This window comes from Oncorhynchus tshawytscha, linkage group LG27, assembly GCF_018296145.1.
Source record: "Oncorhynchus tshawytscha isolate Ot180627B linkage group LG27, Otsh_v2.0, whole genome shotgun sequence".
Classification (NCBI taxonomy): Eukaryota; Metazoa; Chordata; class Actinopteri; order Salmoniformes; family Salmonidae; genus Oncorhynchus; species Oncorhynchus tshawytscha.
The window spans coordinates 7,186,825-7,204,787 of NC_056455.1; the positions used below are offsets into that span (position 1 = coordinate 7,186,825).

The following is a 17,963-nucleotide window of genomic DNA, read 5'->3' on the forward strand; positions in this document are numbered from 1 at the left end:
AAAGTAAATTAAAACAATATGGGGATGAGGTAGGTAGTTGGAAGGGCTATGTACAGCTGCAGCGATCGGTAAGCTGCTTAGATAGCTGATGCTTAAAGTTAGTGACGAGGATATGTCTCCAACTTCAGCGATTTTTGCAATTTGTTCCAGTCATTGGCAGCAGAGAACTGGAAGGAAAGGTGGCCAAAGGAGGAGTTGGCTTTGGGGATGACCAGTGAGATATACCTGCTGGAGCACACGCTACGGGTGGGTGTTGTTATGGTGACCAGTGAGCTGAGATAAGGCGGAACTTTACCTAGCAAAGACTTATAGATGACCTGGAGCCAGAGACAAATATGTAGTAAGGGCCAGAAAAACGAGAGCATACAGGTCGCAGTGGTGGGTGGTATATGGGGCTTTGGTGACAAAACGGATGGCACTGTGATAGACTGCATCCAGTTTGCTGAGTAGAGTGTTGGAGGCTATTTTGTAAATGACATCGCCAAAGTCGATGATCAGTAGGATAGTCAGTTTTACGAGGGTATGTTTGGCAGCATGAGTGAAGGAGGCTTTGTTGCGAAGCCGATTCTAGATTAAATTTTGGATTGGAGATGCTTAATATGAGTCTGGAGGGAGAGTTTACAGCCAGACACCTAGGTATGTGTAGTTGTCTAAGTCAGAACCGTCCAGAGTAGTGATGCTAGTCGGGCGGGCGGGTGCGGGCAGCGATCGTTTGAAGAGCATGCATTTAGTTTTACTTGCATTTAAGAGTAATTGGAGGCAACGAAAGGAGTGTTGTATGGCATTGAAGCTCGTTTGGAGGTTTATTAACACAGTGACTTTGGGTCATGATGTGGGCATGAGGGAAAGCCTGAAAAATTATGCAACATATGATCTCAGATTCAGGAAGAGGGACCACCACACCCAAACTTCTAGATATTTAGTTAACTACTTCCTCCTATAGAACATTATATGGTTCTAACTTCCTTTTAAAATGTCTAGAATTCCAAAATATATATATAGTTTCCTTCACAGTGTATGCATGACAGTCCAGGGCATGCCACGCGCTGCGCTGAGTCCTGCGGCTGTTGTGTTTTCAACCAGAGATGAGTCAAAAACCACAAGTTCTTAGAAGCTTTCTTCTTTTTTCCCTTAGTAAGCGAAACAGAAACCATATTTTAAGCCACAGTTTATGTAACAAAAGGTGAACTACAGCAAGCTTCAGCTATCATACGTATTGTTATGCCATGCACCGGAGGAGGTTTTCTGTTATTTGACAACGGCTTCAATCACCAATATACTTAAATTACTGTATGGTTTTGGGTTGCATTGCAAGAACTGAGTGATTGTTTAGATTAAAGTATAGCTAATTTAAATGGCAAACTAATGTATTCAGTCATACAGCCCTCTAGGTGTGGAGGATGTGCAAGTGTGTGTCCCTGATAATCATCAGTGATTATCAGCCCCCTCTGCTGTTTCGTGGACTTCAGGAAACAGCAAACGGAGCACCGCCCTAAGTTTTAAATTCCTCTGTGTACACATCACAGGCAAGTTGAAATGGTCCACCCACACAGACAATGTAGTGAAGAAGGTGCAAGAGTACCTCTTCAACGTCAGGAGGCTGAAGAAATGCGACTTGCCACCTAAAACCCTGACAAACTTTTACAGATGCACAATTGAGAGCATTCTGTCGGGCTGTATGTTACGAGCCTCCTAACAGAGGGAGGTGCAGGAATCAGGAGCAGGAGAGCAAGAAATCCCAGTGGCGAAATAGTTTAATGAGCAGTCCCAACTCAACTACAACATGGAACAGAAAACACGCCCAAACACATGGAGGAGAAACCTCTACTCCTAAACACAAGAGCAAACGGCACAACTGCCTTGCGAAAAGAAACCCTGTGGTGCAGACACGCACCCCTCAATAACATAACACCAGAAAATAATCCCGCACAAAGACTAGCAGGCAGCGGAGGTAAATATACCCACAAAATCAACTAATAAGACACAGGTGTAAACAATACAGACAGACACAAACAAAAAGGGAAAATGGATTGATGGCAGCCTAGTAGGCCGGTGACGACGACCGTTGAGCACCGCCCAAACAGGGAGAGGAGTCGTGACACTGTATCACCGGATGGTAAGCAAGTGCACCGCCCTCAACCACAAGGCTCTCCAGAGGGTTGTGCGGTCTGCACAACACATCACCGGGGGCAAACTACCTGCCCTCCAGGACACCTATAGCACCCGATGTCACAGGAAGGCCAAAAAGATCATCAAAGACAACAACCACCCGACCCACTGCCTGTTCACCCCACTACCTGGGACCGAGAGACTGAAAAGGCCATCAGACTGTTAAACAGCCATCACTAGCACAGAGAGGCTACTGCCTACATAGACTCAAATCATTGGCCACTCTAATAAATTGATCACTAGTCACTTTAATAATGTCACTTTAATAATGTTTACATATCTTACATTACTCATCTCATATGTATATATTGTATCTTATACCATCTATTGCATCTTGCCTATGTCGCTCTGTCATCCATATATTTATATGTACATATTCTTATTCCATCCCTTTAGATTTGTGTGTATTAGGTAGTTGTTGGGAATTGTTAGATTACTTGTTAGATATTGCTGCACTGTCGGAACTACAAGAACAAGCATTTCGCTACACTCGCATTAACCTCTGCTAAACATCTGTATGTGACCAATAAAATTTTATTTGATCAAAGGAGTGACACAATGAAATTCCCAAGCATCTTTTTTTTTTCCTGATGAAAATTTTAATTAAAATACGAATTTATCCACAGATTAAAAATGAAAGGCAGAAAAAGCTCAATGTAGCTACAATCAGGCACCCATTATAAATGTTCTTCCATCTTTTTAACAATTGCAATAACGCAACAATAAACATTATTTACGAATCATTATTGAATATTTATTTATTTGACTGAAGAAAGGTGTGGGCAGAAGGAGCCCACCAAAAACATTTGTGGATCCTCCATTTAGTTAACTGAGTTGAAGACCATGTTGTGTACCTATCCCCGCCCCCCTTTACACTCTTCTCACTAGGGCTAAATAACTGAAGACCTTATAAAATACAAATGTCCACAGGAAAAACGACACTAAAGTCAGTCAGAAATCAAGAAGGGAAGTGCATGGCATCTGACATTCAGACATGCTAGCTGTTTGGTTGAACATTTGGGGTGATTTACCACGCAAAACAACTCGTATATAACTGTTAGTGTGCCCTACAACAAGTAAACGACACAAAGCTGGTGCAGAGAAAACAAGATGGTGGTGGACATCGTGCTGGAGCAACAAGGGTTGGCTACAGTGCAGGGTAGTAAAGCCAAGAAGACACATACAGTAGAGACACACAGATATGAAAACAGCGAGTGTGACAAGAGTTAAGACATCCCGCCATGACAATGGTGGACGTGGCTTGGCGAAACATTCCGGCACTTGTGATTGGAGTTTTCTTGGAAGTAAAGTCTGACGGTGTGAGAGACTATTAGGTAAGATATTTCATTCACGCGAGGCTTATGAACTGTACCACATTCGAAAAGACAAATGTATACTACACGAGCGAAGCTATCACCCACAGACAGACAGTATCCCTAAAATAGCAGGAAACAGATGTGGAAAACCAGACCAGACAAATACAGTTCTATTTAAATGCTATGGCTGAAGCCGGTTAGGGAAGAAGAAGTAGTATCTTTGGGGTGCTTCCTTTTATTCGTAACATTTAAGGTAAGCGTCAAAACGAATAAAACCAATTATCTCAATAAACTATTCTAAAGACATTTATGGCAACTTTTCCATCCAGAAAGCTTTTAAGGTCTGGGTGATGAGGAATCGGAGGAGAGGGACTCAAAAAGCTTAGGATCCATCCTGAAGGTGTCTGAATCCGGAAGCTGAGCCTCTGAAGCTGTGGGGATAGAGACCCTGATGCTCTGTACTGTACATGGGACATACAACCCTGTTTAAGACGACAGAGGACAGACACGACAGACTACAGCTCTATCAGCCTTCACATTCTACACTACAAAGATTGAGCCATACAGATCACAATCATAAATGATAACTGTCCTCGTGCTGTCAGTTCAGTAGGATTCCGTGGTACTCATGCAGTAGTACTAACAAAAGAAACTAAAAAGAGACCAACCAAACTGCTTTTTTTCCTCAAAACATAAATAAATTGAATATAGCTAAAATAATTGGATGAGGTGTATGGCATCTGGCAGTTGTTTTTTTCTTTACAGCGTACTCAACAATGAGAAAAGTACCTCTTTAATAAGGGTTGTAAACAGATTAATTCATGGGCTTCTGATTGGCATGGCCCCCAAGTCCACCCCCCTCTCCCCGCTAACATCCTAGCCCTAACCTTGAAACCCCTTTCCTCCCTCCCTTCCCCAGTCTGTCCATCAGCCTCCTAGCCCATGCGTCGTGGTGTGTGTTCAGCGGATGTACACGTCCCTCCCCCAGTCCTCCTGGTTCTTGTTGTGGCCCATGTTCGCCCCGGTGTCCCCGGGTTCCTGGCAGTACCTCTCCCTTAGCTTGGCCCGGCTGTGTTGCTCAGGCTGGGTGTGGGAGGGCATGGGAGGGTGGTTGAGGTTCTCCTGATCCGGCTCGGCCCCCTCGTCTTCCCAGGAGGCCTGGCGGCCGTGGTGCTGGGCTAGGTGGAGGCGGCTGCCCCCGCCCCCTACCCCGCGGTACATCTCAGACTCCTCGTAAGGGTCGGTCTCAATGTCCATGCAAGAGTCCCCTGCTTCAGTGTAGGCCGAGTCCCGACTGCCCTGCGTCTCCGAGTCAAAGGTGTCCTGCCGGGACAGGCCCCTCCCACCCCCTCCCCGTAGCTGGCCCCGCGAGGAGTGCAGGTAGGTCTGCTGCTTCTGCTGCTGCTGCTTCCCTCCCTCACTCTGGTAGTCATGGAGACTGCCGCTGCCACCGCACTCCGAACGAGGCCCTTCCCGCTTCTGTTCTCCGTGCACCAGGTACGGCCCCTGCAGCGAGCCACGCCCATACCACACGACACGCCATGCAGAGACACAGTGAGACAGACAGAACAAGGCCCAGGCAGTGGGTTAGTCAACAGGGTTAGGACAGGTTAGGGTGCAGTTAGATAAAAAACAGGATATGAGTAATGTCAGACAGTCGGTTCACAATGCAACACAAATAGAGGTTCACAGTATAACAATAAATGTATTTATGCGGTACTTAAAGCACACGGCTATTGCATTGTTATTGCATTGAAATCATTACTTGGTCAAAGTGACATTATTTGTTGTATTTAATGCACGCAGACTCTTTTCCATAGACTACAGAAATGTGTTCATTCATCACCTGTAAGAGAAACAGCCATGCAGTCATTAGGCAAGCAAAACACCATGATCAGCTCCTGGCTGCAAAACCAACAGTGCCCTCATCTGGCTGATATTTCACAGCAGCTAAAATGATGTTTCAACTCATTGTGATATCTCTTTTTCATTCACAAGCATGTTCCTCATCCTAAGTAGTAAGTCTTACATTCTGTTTAAACTCAATTAACAAGACACTTTTTAGAGTTTGGTCAAGCCAACATTTGGCTGATCCTTGCAAATGACTTTGGAATAGGCCGAGCTTAAAGTCACACCCATTGACAGTAAAACAATAACTGAACAAAATCTCCTCCGTCTGAACGAATTCTAATGAATCTATACAGCCGCCATTGTCTTATGTCAGATCGCGTTACTCGTAGGTGACGCTCGGGCCCCCCACCGAGACAGATCAGTGCAGGCGGAATCGACGCGCTGTGTCTGACGTAAGGCAATGTACAGCCAGCCGCACCATATCAAATACGACCTATTGTATCAGAGCAAGCACTGTTCATAATACTGCATTTATGTCTAACTGAACACGATTCAAACAATTCTGTGGGTATAACTCATTGATATATGGAACCAGCTTGGACACTTTTACAAGGTCTTGGACTATGACAGTCATGAGTCATGCTGTATGTATTTGGCTGAAGCCAGTGGCTGATTGTAGATGAGACCCAGATGATCATTTTTTCTGCTGGTTAGAGTTTCCTGTGTGAATTAATGAAATAGGACATTCCTATTAGTCATGGCCCACATCACTTCACACACGCGCGCGCTCACACATATGCACGCTCACACGCACACAGCCCATCCCTGCCACGCCACACAAATCAGAAAACTAGAAATGATGCCACAACAACAAGGCACACATTAGCCAAGCGGCCGAGATGACTCGCTCCTTTTCAGGGATGGTGCCATGGAAACACGGAGAAGGGAAGTAAACTGGACACCGTTTCCCCGACGATAAAGGAGTGCTGAAGAAAGGAGGTCAGGCAGGGAGCCCAGAGGTTGGGTAAGGGGCACACAATTTTCTCTACCAATTACAGTAAACAGGGAATAGGCAGCAGACCAGAGACAGAGGTACTTCACTGACCGATGGATGGATGGTGGAGGATTTTCACTTCTTCCAATAACTGCCCCCGTCAATTCATTTTACAACTTCAATGTGATTGTGTGTGTGTTATTCTCACTGAAAACCCAGTGCTGGTGTGGTCTGGATCTAGTGTCCTGCCCATATAAACTCTCCTTTGCTAATTTTGCTGTGTGTGTTGCTCTAAGATACTGTGTCATTTGCAGAGAGGTTTTCTTGAAGAGGACGAAGCTCTCTGTTTGTCCTCTCGGTGTTTGTGTGTGGGTGTTTTCTAAAGCAGAAGGATTTTTACAGTAATGTGTGGGGCCTATATTGTTCCGAGTACTCTGATGTGTGTGTGTGTTTGTAAGTGTGTGTGTGAGAATATGAATGTCTGTGTAAGTGTGTGTATGTGCTATTGAGTTGGATCCAGTGTGATGGACCCAGAATACTCTCCAGTAAACAGCCTCCTCCCTCTCTCCATGTATGTGGTGTTTCTCTACACAGTATTATGAATGAGAACGGGGTCTAAACATAATGTGATTAGGTTCTTTCCTTCTTTCAGGTCAAGGGGAGGGATGGAGAGAGGGAGGATGGGGGGGAGGTATATCTGGAGTGCAGGCAGCCGGGTTTGGAAGGGGTGTTGCTCCCCCTGAGCCCCCCCCCCCACAGCTGGCCTTTAGAGGGCATGCTCGGCCACCTTCCCGTGCTCGGCCCCGGGGCCATCCAGGCCGGGCCAGAACTCCAGGTTGCGGCGCAGGGAGGTGAGCACCTGTACCTGCAGGTTGGAGACGGGCTCTGGGGAGGCGGCCAGGGCGGCCGTGGCCATTGTGCGGTTGAGGAGGGGGTTGGGGGGGTTACTGCTGGGGGGGTGCGTGGCCTTCCAGTAGGCCTCCAGGTAGTCAGCCAGATGCTCACAGGCGTCCTCCAGCTGGTTCTCATCCAGGATAATGTCAAACAGCTCCTACATACAACACAGAGGGACATGATGTTAGTGTCTCACCTTTCAACTTCAGAGATTCAGCCAACTACCTAAAAGGGCATTAATTTCAATGCTAAGCCAATGCCATTGTTCAGACTGGTCATTGTGAATGAATTTGTTCAGGGCAAACAGCATGTAAGAAGATGTGCCTTTCGGGCCACAGAATCCAAGGTCACAGACAGACACTCACAGGGGGGCACTGGGCCAGCTTGTCTGCTGCCACCATCTGCACGTTCAGGTGTTTGGCCTGGGACTTCCCCCGGGATTTAATGAGCCTCTGGAGGACCTGAAGGGAAACAGGCAACAACATACCGCTGGTCACTGACAGAGATGTCACATCTACAGACATTTCAGTCACATACATGCCATCTCAGTAGGACGTGATAGAGGAAGTCAATCGACCACAAAGTCATTCCGCTCAGAGGGTACCTTCGGTGAGGCTATTTTGATGTAGACGATGATAGGAGCCAGGGAGGTCTTAGCCAGCTGAGAGGGGTGGTTAATGGTGTCTGCGTCTAGGGCAACCAGCTGCAGGGTGCGGGCCAGCTCAAAGATACGCTCAATTTCACTCTGCACCTCCGCTATGTGGTAGAGAACAACATGGAAATGCAGTAAGTAACAGGGTGTAGTAGGTGTCTGAACACACAGAGGATACAACTTGAATTGGTGGTCAAATCCCAATTCTGTCCACATTTAAATCCCTTCTGGAGTATACAGGAGATCAGTGTGACATTTCACACACTTACCATTTAAAAAAACAACAACAGGATAGACACAAGCACATGCAAATGTGGCATGTTAACACTGCATCATGCTTGTCAACATTTTGGCAAAAGGTTTGGTGCATGTGAAACAGAACCCATCGTACTAAATGGTCCATTTACACACCGCTAAATGGAACATTGGGGGCATTCTCATTCTGTTGCCACATTCCAACGAGCAGTGACTGATGTTTTGCACTGGTAAATGTGATCTCTGACACAGGTTTTTATATATCGACTCACACTCGGGACGGAAGGAGGCATGTGAGAATGAGATGCCTCTGGCAGCACTTGATGTACTGTTCTGAACACATCGATGAATACAATAATCGCAAAGTGATTAAGTGTAACTACATTCGCTGTTAGAGCCATCAGGCATTGCAAACGTATTAGTCTGTTTGGATGTTCCGGCTTTGTACACTCTCGTTCTCCTTTTGGGTACGTATGGGAGGGAGGAGGGGGGAGTTGTTCCAGCCACAATGACATAACAGGGGACAGGTAATCCGCAGGGGGCCTGCGGGCTGCAGACGCTCTCCCTCCGAAGGGCTGAGGTAGAAAGGAATTAAACCTGCAGGCGGAAGGCAGTGACCAGAGGCTCCACAGAGAGATAAAGGATATGAACTTTACCTAAAATGATGAAAACCTAACAACCTGTCCCAGTTTCTATTAACCTGCAAATGTCCTCTATTTACACTGCATCTCTGAGAAGAATGTGTTTCCCTGTATCAGAGATTGGTAGTAAACAATGATGTACTGTATATAAACTCATGAATATATGAACGTCTAATTGTGTATGCGTACAGGCTCCTTGTAAGTAAAGTATTATTACATGTTGCTTTACAGTAGGGTCCCTGATTCTGGGTCACAGGGTGGGAGGCAATGGAGGATGGAGGGGGGAGTATCAGTTTCCCCTGTACACTCATCCCTGACTACAGTTGGCCCCCCCTATCACATTTCCCCTGAACCTCAGACAGACAGACAGGTAGACAGCAGGCAGATGCTCAGCTGAGCAGCCTAGAGCCACCAGAGCCAACCAGCCAACTCATTCGGCTGTGTAAGTAGTCTACTCTTTCCAAGCCTTAGTTCAAGTTGTTTTATTACTGCAAGCAACAGGCTATCACAAACATGTGTGAGGAACAGACAGGCAGACAGATGGATGAGTGTATGAGGGGATGAGGAGAGTAGTGAGAGACAAACGGGGGAGGAGGTCAGAGGTTAAAAAAAGCTCTCGGTTGTTTTCCTCATGGGGTCGAGAGCATACGTACCCAGCACGTCTGAGAGACGTAGAGCGAGTGGAGGGAAGGAGAGTGGTGGGAGAGAGGGACAGGTGGGTGGAGGGTAGGAAAAGACAGGATGGAGAAAGAGAAGAGGCCAGGTCAGAGAGGGACCATGAGTAATAAAGCTAGAAGGCTGACAGCCCTTTCAGGGTTGTCAGGCTACACTGCCCCTCTCTGCTCAGCTAGCCTCTCCTCTAGAGGAGCCTTCCTGTTCTGTGCTTAGCCCTACTCACTGATATTGAAGACGATCCACGCCAAATGGAGTGGATTGATGACCTTCTAAGTAAAAACATTTGTGTAATTCAATTCCATTTAAATTCAATGGTTGAATGGGCGACTAGGAGGCTCCCTACTGCATGTTGTCAATAGATGCTAACATCCAATCAACCAATAATCCCTGACCTTTCGCTGACCAGGTAGCTATTACCAACAGAAACAATACTTTTAAATATCTCTCTCCCAATACTCGGAGACAGGTAAACACCAGTCTTTGTCCAAGTACAAACTGGTTTGTTTCATTTTTATTTATTTCATTTAGAATCGGGCAAGTCATCAGCAGGATCAAATACTTACACAAGCTAAGATGGATATATGAAAACACTGATAGTGAAAGGTAACAACACAATAGCCCAACGGATGATAAGAAACATCAACTAACAAAGCTTTTTGACATGTATCAAGTGGGTGTGTGTAGGAAAGGCACAGAGCCAGTCCTGGCGCTTATTACGATCAATGGTTTTGATTTAGGTACAAAGATGACTTGCCCTACAAGGTCCTGTCTTACCCAGGCTGGAGCGGGTGCTGGAGCGCTCAATGATGGTGTGTTTACTGGGGTTGTTGAGGACCGAGCGCTTGGCAAGGGAGATGTCTGCTGTCACCCGGGTGATGGATATCCTGGAAGAAACATTATCAACCAATCAGGGCTGAGAACTGGAAACGTCTTAAAGCAGGTTAAACTAAATAACTAAGTTGAAGACATTTTCAACCTTTACTAAATATGGTACATATTTCAGTTAGGTTCTCTGGCTGGCCTGAAACTCACCTGCCCTCAAACTTGTGCTTGAGAAAGTCAAAGAGAGCCTTTTGCATCATGTCAGTCACCTGGTGGGAGACGAGGAGAAGAAGAACAACCGAGGCGTGGGGATATGACCGGTATTATAAACCATGAAGAACGTTGGGGAGATTGAGCTACACAGTAGCCTTACCTCGTAGCCCTTCAGTGACGGCCCCACTAGAATGATGGGTCTCATGGAGGGGACCACGTCGTACGGGGGGACATGCTCCATCTGAGCCAGACAGGAGAGCACCAAGAGTGGGGTGAGACACTATAACCTCTGTGTCTGAACACAGACATGCATGCGAACAGAGCTCACGCGTACTCCGAGACGCACAATCTACAGCCACTTTGTACGCACGCGTCTGGAGCTACACAATCTACTGCCACAGAAACACACACACACACACACACACATAAATCAACATTATGGCAACACCAATTCTTCCTCTCTCTGTACAGTAGACTACAGTCAGAATGATATGTAATGCATTTCAGACAGAGGCCATTTATTATCTTGGAGAGGGTAAAAGACCAAGCTCAACATTTTTCACAGAAAGCACTCATTTTCCATTTCTCAGTCTGCTCTCCCAGTCATAGCAAATTAAATAAACCATAATCAAATTGGATTGGAATGAGCTATGGAGAGTGGTAAGGGCCATTATTGATATCTATATATATAGAGAGAAAAAATCTCAGTAGCTTTCGTGCACCCAAAGGCTCATGTGACAGCAGTTCCAGTCGAAGATAACACTCTCTCTCCTACTCTCTCGTAGTATGTATCTGTGTGTGGTGGACCCCTCTTGCTTTATAGAAAGAAGCCAGATAGACACCGAGCCAAGTGGGTTTTTAGGCCCAGAGAAAAATGGACAACAAGCACACACACTAAACCTACAAAAAGGATACCCCTCATTTTGAACCAACATACAGAGAACGTATTTCAGACACTTACTCAAACACTCAAATCACATTGAAAATGGAAACATACACAGACGACACGCACTCTTGCACAAAACACCCACACCCAGTCAATCAATATTCCGACAAGTACAACAAATGCATACATTAACATTCCATCAATATGAATCATGAGAAGCATCTGGCCGACAATCTATAAGCATCTGTTCTGTTATAGAAAGCGCCCCGTTTTGGAGTGACAGGTGAGGGGAGAACACTAAGTAAACCACTCCCATGGTCTATCCACTAACAGACAGGCAGGCATTAGGAGAATACAGATGAAGGATCTTCATTTGACCTATATTGTCACGGCAAAAATAATCCCGCAGCAACAGGTTTTGAACGTTTAGTCCATAGTGTTGGTTGATCCGTGGTTAGGCCATTAACTGGCCAAAAGTAGTGCACGTGAAAAGTGCACTACTGTTAATATAACAGTGTGTTTGTGTGGGTTTTCAGTGAATGTATGTAAATCACAAAGCTCATTTGCATTTCCTCCAGGACAATTCTCAGCAACAAAAAGTGATCACAGTAAGATCCTACACCCGCTCTCTGTATTCCCAGCACGCCTTCTCCTCTGTATTCCATGCAGCACTTTAGTGCACTGAGAGCAGTAGCATAGAGGCTTGAAGAGCTCTCCTCCACTAAGGTACGTTACGTTACATAAAGCCACACCTCCACGACCAGGCAGTGGACTCAGTTCACCCCATTACGATTCACTACATCTAAAAATACACTTAAGAACTTTTCCAAATGGTGCTCATCACTAGAGGTGCAGTGCTGGGGGAAGTGTACTGCGTATCGCCATTCATCTCTCTCTTTCTGAATGACATGAACTTTCACGTAATCTATAGAGTGTTTTTGCTATTGGAGGACAAAGCGTGCCTCTGCCTCCACAGTCTCCTGTATCTACAGGATCAAAGCAGTGTTGACAGCTCTGAGATAGCGAGGGATAGCGAGGCGGGCTGATGACAGGCTGTCAGGCTGTCAGTCAAAGCAGCCGTCCAGAATGGGCATGAAAACACATCAGGGAGCATTAACGTTCACAAGAAGTGTGAGTGACAGGGGCCGTGACACGCCTGCACCTGCTTACTGGCAGCCCGTGTTTACCCAATCAGCTCTGACTGCATACTGACAGCCCGTGTTTACCCAATCAGCTCTGACTGCTTACTGGCAGCCCGTGTTTACCCAATCAGCTCTGACTGCTTACTGGCAGCCCGTGTTTACCCAATCAGCTCTGACTGCTTACTGGCAGCCTGACTGTACTGACAGTTTACCCAATCAGCTCTGACTGCATACTGACAGCCCGTGTTTACCCAATCAGCTCTGACTACATACTGACAGCCCGTGTTTACCCAATCAGCTCTGACTGCTTACTGGCAGCCCGTGTTTACCCAATCAGCTCTGACTGCTTACTGGCAGCCCGTGTTTACCCAATCAGCTCTGACTGCTTACTGGCAGCCCGTGTTTACCCAATCAGCTCTGACTGCTTACTGGCAGCCCGTGTTTACCCAATCAGCTCTGACTGCTTACTGGCAGCCCGTGTTTACCCAATCAGCTCTGACTGCTTACTGGCAGCCCGTGTTTACCCAATCAGCTCTGACTACATACTGACAGCCCGTGTTTACCCAATCAGCTCTGACTGCTTACTGGCAGCCCGTGTTTACCCAATCAGCTCTGACTGCTTACTGGCAGCCCGTGTTTACAGCTCTGAATCAGCTCTGACTGCTTACTGGCAGCCCGTGTTTACCCAATCAGCTCTGACTGCTTACTGGCAGCCCGTGTTTACCCAATCAGCTCTGACTGCTTACTGGCAGCCCGTGTTTACCCAATCAGCTCTGACTGCTTACTGGCAGCCCGTGTTTACCCAATCAGCTCTGACTGCTTACTGACAGCCCGTGTTTACCCAATCAGCTCTGACTGCTTACTGGCAGCCCGTGTTTACCCAATCAGCTCTGACTGCTTACTGGCAGCCCGTGATTACCCAATCAGCTCTGACTACATACTGACAGCCCGTGTTTACCCAATCAGCTCTGACTGCTTACTGGCAGCCCGTGTTTACCCAATCAGCTCTGACTGCATACTGACAGCCCGTGTTTACCCAATCAGCTCTGACTGCATCTGACTGACAGCCCGTGTTTACCCAATCAGCTCTGACTGCATACTGACAGCCCGTGTTTACCCAATCAGCTCTGACTGCTTACTGGCAGCCCGTGTTTACCCAATCAGCTCTGACTGCATGCTGACAGCCCGTGTTTACCCAATCAGCTCTGACTGCTTACTGACAGCCCGTGTTTACCCAATCAGCTCTGACTGCATGCTGACAGCCCGTGTTTACCCAATCAGCTCTGACTGCATGCTGACAGCCCGTGTTTACCCAATCAGCTCTGACTGCATGCTGACAGCCCGTGTTTACCCAATCAGCTCTGACTGCTTACTGGCAGCCCGTGTTTACCCAATCAGCTCTGACTGCATACCATACTGACAGACTGTGTTTACCCAATCAGCTCTGACTGCATGCTGACAGCCCGTGTTTACCCAATCAGCTCTGACTGCATACTGACAGCCCGAGTTTACCCAATCAGTTCTGAAGACCGAGACAAATGGAAGCCCTGCTTGCATTTGGGGGTGGAACTAACATTTCCCTTCCTACAATTCCTCCCTATAATTTCTAATTTTCCATAATTTATTAATTGATCATTTTGGAACACAATATCCCTGGGGACAACTGCAACACGGAAATCTTCTTCTTGGGGCATAAGTGAAAACCTTGACAAAAATGAGGAAATGTTCAAATCCAGTCACCTCCCACTCACTCTAGCATAAGCTGACATGAGAGCAGACTGAGGAACATGGAGAGCAAAGAGAGAGGAAGAAGAGGAGGAGGACGAGGCAGAACAGAAGGTAAAGGTCAATTAAAGGTCAGCACCGACTCACCGACTTCTGTTTCTGTTTAGCCGGACCACCTACAGTATCATTCCGCACACAACCCCAAACGAGAAGACAGAGCAAAAGGGACAAAAAGAGACAAAAAGCACAAAAGACAGAGGACGTGTTGTTATTGACAGGTGACGGTTAGTTGGGAATTGGGAGTGGAGCTGTTCAATAGGACAGCGGAGACCACACCCACTGTAGTCTGATCGATAATGACATTTATTGTTTCGGGTTGCACCGTTGACGAATATTCATACATTGCTTTTGCATCGGCGAATGTATGAACGTGGTCAGGTTTCGTCTTTAGCTTCAGCTCAACCCCTCCCACAGTTGACCAGCGCAGAAACACACAGGCAAACAGAACTCAACGTCACCGTGGTGACCAGAGACTGAGGGGCCAATCGGGATTAGGGAGTCAGACAGGCGCTGGCTAGCGGCGGGAACGGTGGGTCAGTTTAGTGCAGTAAGTCGGAGACGGTAAGGGTAAGAGGGGCTAGTGGGGACAGACAGAGGTTATTAAAGCCTAGGACTGGGCCATAGCTTCGTGCAGAAGGGGGGTTTGGTTGAAGGGAGTTGGGGAGGGGAAGCAGCCGTGGTGCCTGGGTCCCCTGGAGGGCTTTACCTTCTTAAAGAAGGGCAGGCGGTGGATTTGGCCCTGGGGGGAGGTGACGCTGCCTGCGCTGCCCTTGGGGGAGCGAGGGTCACCCTGGGGCTCAGGGGGCTCCTCGGCATCCAGGTCCAGGGGGTCAAGGTCAAAAGCCATCGTGGACATGTCCACATGAGCTGAGGGGTGGGGCAGGGTAGAGAGAGAGAGAGAGAGAGAGAGAGAGAGAGAGAGAATATCGAGCAATAGTGAAAAGAGGAAGAAAAAGTGGAGATGTATACAGAGAAATGAGGAAAGAGGAAAAAAGGGAGGACAAGAAAGGCAATCAAAAGCAGAGAGAAGGCCAGACACAGATCTGAGATCGAGAAATGGGAGAAATGACAGAGTTCTGAACCAGAAATAACAGTGCTGAAATAAAAGTCAATAGGTGACTAAGTAAAGAATAAATGCTTTTGGTCACGACGAAGTCAGTGCATGAGCAGGTCAGAAAAACAGTGATCGCAAACACAACAGTGAGTAAGAGAGAGATGCGGAGAGAAAGGAGGTGGAAGAGCGAGCTATTCACTGCTGAAGAAGAAGGTGGCGGAGACGAGAAAAAGAGAGAGAGAGAAGAGAAGAAGAGGTGCTAGGAGGTGGAGGCAGAAAAGGGGGTGTAGCTGCCCTGAGGAGGGTTTGCTGTGTGCTGGGACTGGTTAAGGTGGTAAGGGCTCTGTGTTTTGGATGTGGTTACGGGTGCTTTAAGCTGGCACAGCTAGGCAGGAAGAGGGGTTTGGTATATCAGTTCAGGTATAACAAATAGGGTTGATAAAGAGAACCATACTATAACTGTCGTGCATTAACGTAACACATCCATCAACGGAGAAACAATGTGTCTGATCTCGTCCGTCTGTCTTCAATTCAATTATTCAGTTCAATGAATTCACTCCCAGTCGGCTCTTATCTAATAAAAATATGTATATATTTCTGTCAATCTTTCCTTCGGTCTCTATGCCAGTCTATTTATTTCCCTCAGTGAACCGTACTGTCTATCCAGCAGTGTGACTGAACTGAACTATCCCGTTGCTGCCCAGTGCCAACACTTTAAGGCTGAAATTGGGCATCAAAGTGCATTACCTTTGACCAGGGCCCATAAGGCTTTGGTCAAAACTAGCGCACTATGCAGGGAATAGGGTGCCATTTGGGACACGGCCCTGGTCTGGCCAAGCGTAGTGATCAGATTTGACGAGAGGAGCGCTTATATCCTCAGCTGTGTTTCAGGCTGGTCCTGTTAGCCATGCTAATGACAAACCTGCTATAGGACCCCTCTCTTTCTCTCCGTCTGACTCTCACTCCAGCAGCAGCAGCAGCAGCACCCACCCAGACGCTCCCCTCCACACTGCAGATATCTCATTCGTCATGGATCACTAACTATCCAACTCAAATCTGCATGGAATATTAGCGACAGGCCGCGGCAAAGGGCTATATCTATAGCTATCGTGTGTTTCTCTTCTAGCCAGCCGAGCTGTGAAGATGACCCCTTACCCCTGACCTTACCTGTGCCAGGAGGGGTGGGCCTGCGTGTTCCCGTGGCAACGTCCAGGCTGGAGCTGCCACCAGATTTGCTGTAAGAGGGAGGAGGAGAGAACAATGAGTGGATGGTTACTGGTAGGTGAAAATTGAAGTGGATTGAAAAAAAAATGTAATTGAAAATAAATGGAACTTTTCCCATTTTTAATTGTGAAGTAGTGACTGTTGTGAAGTGGTGATTGGGTGATCATTGTACTGTATTATGTTGCATGCATCGTGGAAGCTAATTGGATAACAGGGTTGGCTCAATTCAAATTGAAGGCAGTCAATTTAGAAAGTAAACAAAAATTACAATTCAAGGGCATTTATTTTCAATGACTTCTCAATAAACTGAAAAGTAGACGCTACTTTTTTCAAAAGTTTTAAAAAATTATAACAATTCAATTCAAATAACTATCTGAATGAACTGCCTTCAATTCGAATTGAGCCCTGATAACAGCTCTGACCTGACGGTAGCTGATAGGTAACTGATCTACGTTGCTGTAAAGTGCCTGGGTGATGGGTGCCAGGGGACGTGGGTGTGGGTGTGGGCAGCAGCCAGTACCTGGAGCTGAGGCGGTTCTGTCTCATCTTCTGCTCCTGCAGTAGCCTGGTGTTCTCCAGTTTGACTGGGCTGGGGATGAACCCCACCTCACAGCCCTCCTTCACCAGACGCCCAATCCACCAGTCATTATTGTACTTCTGCACAGAGCACACGGACAGACAGACAGGTAAATGCTACCCAATAATACACACACCAGTCTTCTCCTCCCTCTCTCACAGAGTCCCTGCTGAGTGTTTCCAAGGCAACCGCCACCGCCATCGTAGCTTGCTTATCGACACATCAATCAGATATAAATATAGATCCGGATGTTTATATTATAACAAAATTGCCACTTCACCATATCCCACTGTCTTCGTAAAGCTCCAGGGGACGGGGACTAAAACATCTTCAGAAATGATCTAACAATAAGAAATAAGAAGGCCCAGTGTTGTTTACGCAGCTCCGGTACCTCTTTGATGTGTAGGAAGTCTTTGGCTTCAAAGGAGATGGCCATGCCCTGCACTGGGACGTCGTCGTTGGGCCCAGAGTTGTAGCCCACATTCGTCCGCACAGCAAAGGCCACTGGTTTGGTCTGGAGGGGTTGAAGCAAGAAAGAGAAAGCCGAAACAAAGAATGAGAACGGAGGATAAGAATGATGAATGACATGGGGGCGATAGAGCGGACAAGACGGGGGTGAGATATTACTCAACTTGTCATGTCGCTCGAAGTCTATAATGTCACAAAGACTGTTATTGAATGTTAATTGACTAGAAAGACAGGCTATAATATGTGTTAACCGTGTACCTAAAACACAGAGGGGACACTGTCAGCGAGATTAGTCAGGTGTATAGTTAGGGTCAGGGCGAATGGTTAAAGAACGTGCTGTTTTGT

General features: G+C 46.9%; 1 protein-coding gene across 10 annotated transcripts in view; it reads right to left on the minus strand.

Annotated features, from left to right (window-relative positions):
• Window positions 1–2,745: 2,745 nt before the first annotated feature.
• LOC112225960 (voltage-dependent L-type calcium channel subunit beta-1-like) overlaps window positions 2,746–17,963 on the minus strand; it is a 35,754-nt gene continuing 20,536 nt past the window's right edge. For 4 of the 10 annotated variants that reach the window (XM_042307131.1, XM_042307133.1, XM_042307137.1 and 1 more), the window contains 12 exons: window positions 17,542–17,664; window positions 17,094–17,230; window positions 16,517–16,584; window positions 15,002–15,162; window positions 10,643–10,723; window positions 10,480–10,538; window positions 10,222–10,331; window positions 9,426–9,434; window positions 7,829–7,980; window positions 7,590–7,685; window positions 7,196–7,381; window positions 2,746–4,991 (listed from right to left, as the gene is read on the minus strand). In XM_042307131.1, coding sequence (XP_042163065.1) covers window positions 4,446–4,991; window positions 7,196–7,381; window positions 7,590–7,685; window positions 7,829–7,980; window positions 9,426–9,434; window positions 10,222–10,331; window positions 10,480–10,538; window positions 10,643–10,723; window positions 15,002–15,162; window positions 16,517–16,584; window positions 17,094–17,230; window positions 17,542–17,664 — 1,728 coding nt within the window. In that variant the 3' untranslated portion in view covers window positions 2,746–4,445. Of the gene's footprint in view, window positions 4,992–6,385; window positions 7,382–7,589; window positions 7,686–7,828; window positions 7,981–9,425; window positions 9,435–10,221; window positions 10,332–10,479; window positions 10,539–10,642; window positions 10,724–14,382; window positions 14,412–15,001; window positions 15,163–16,516; window positions 16,585–17,093; window positions 17,231–17,541; window positions 17,665–17,963 lie in introns of those variants that run through there. The other 6 variants (XM_042307135.1, XM_042307136.1, XM_042307134.1 and 3 more) reach the window with 5 other exon arrangements.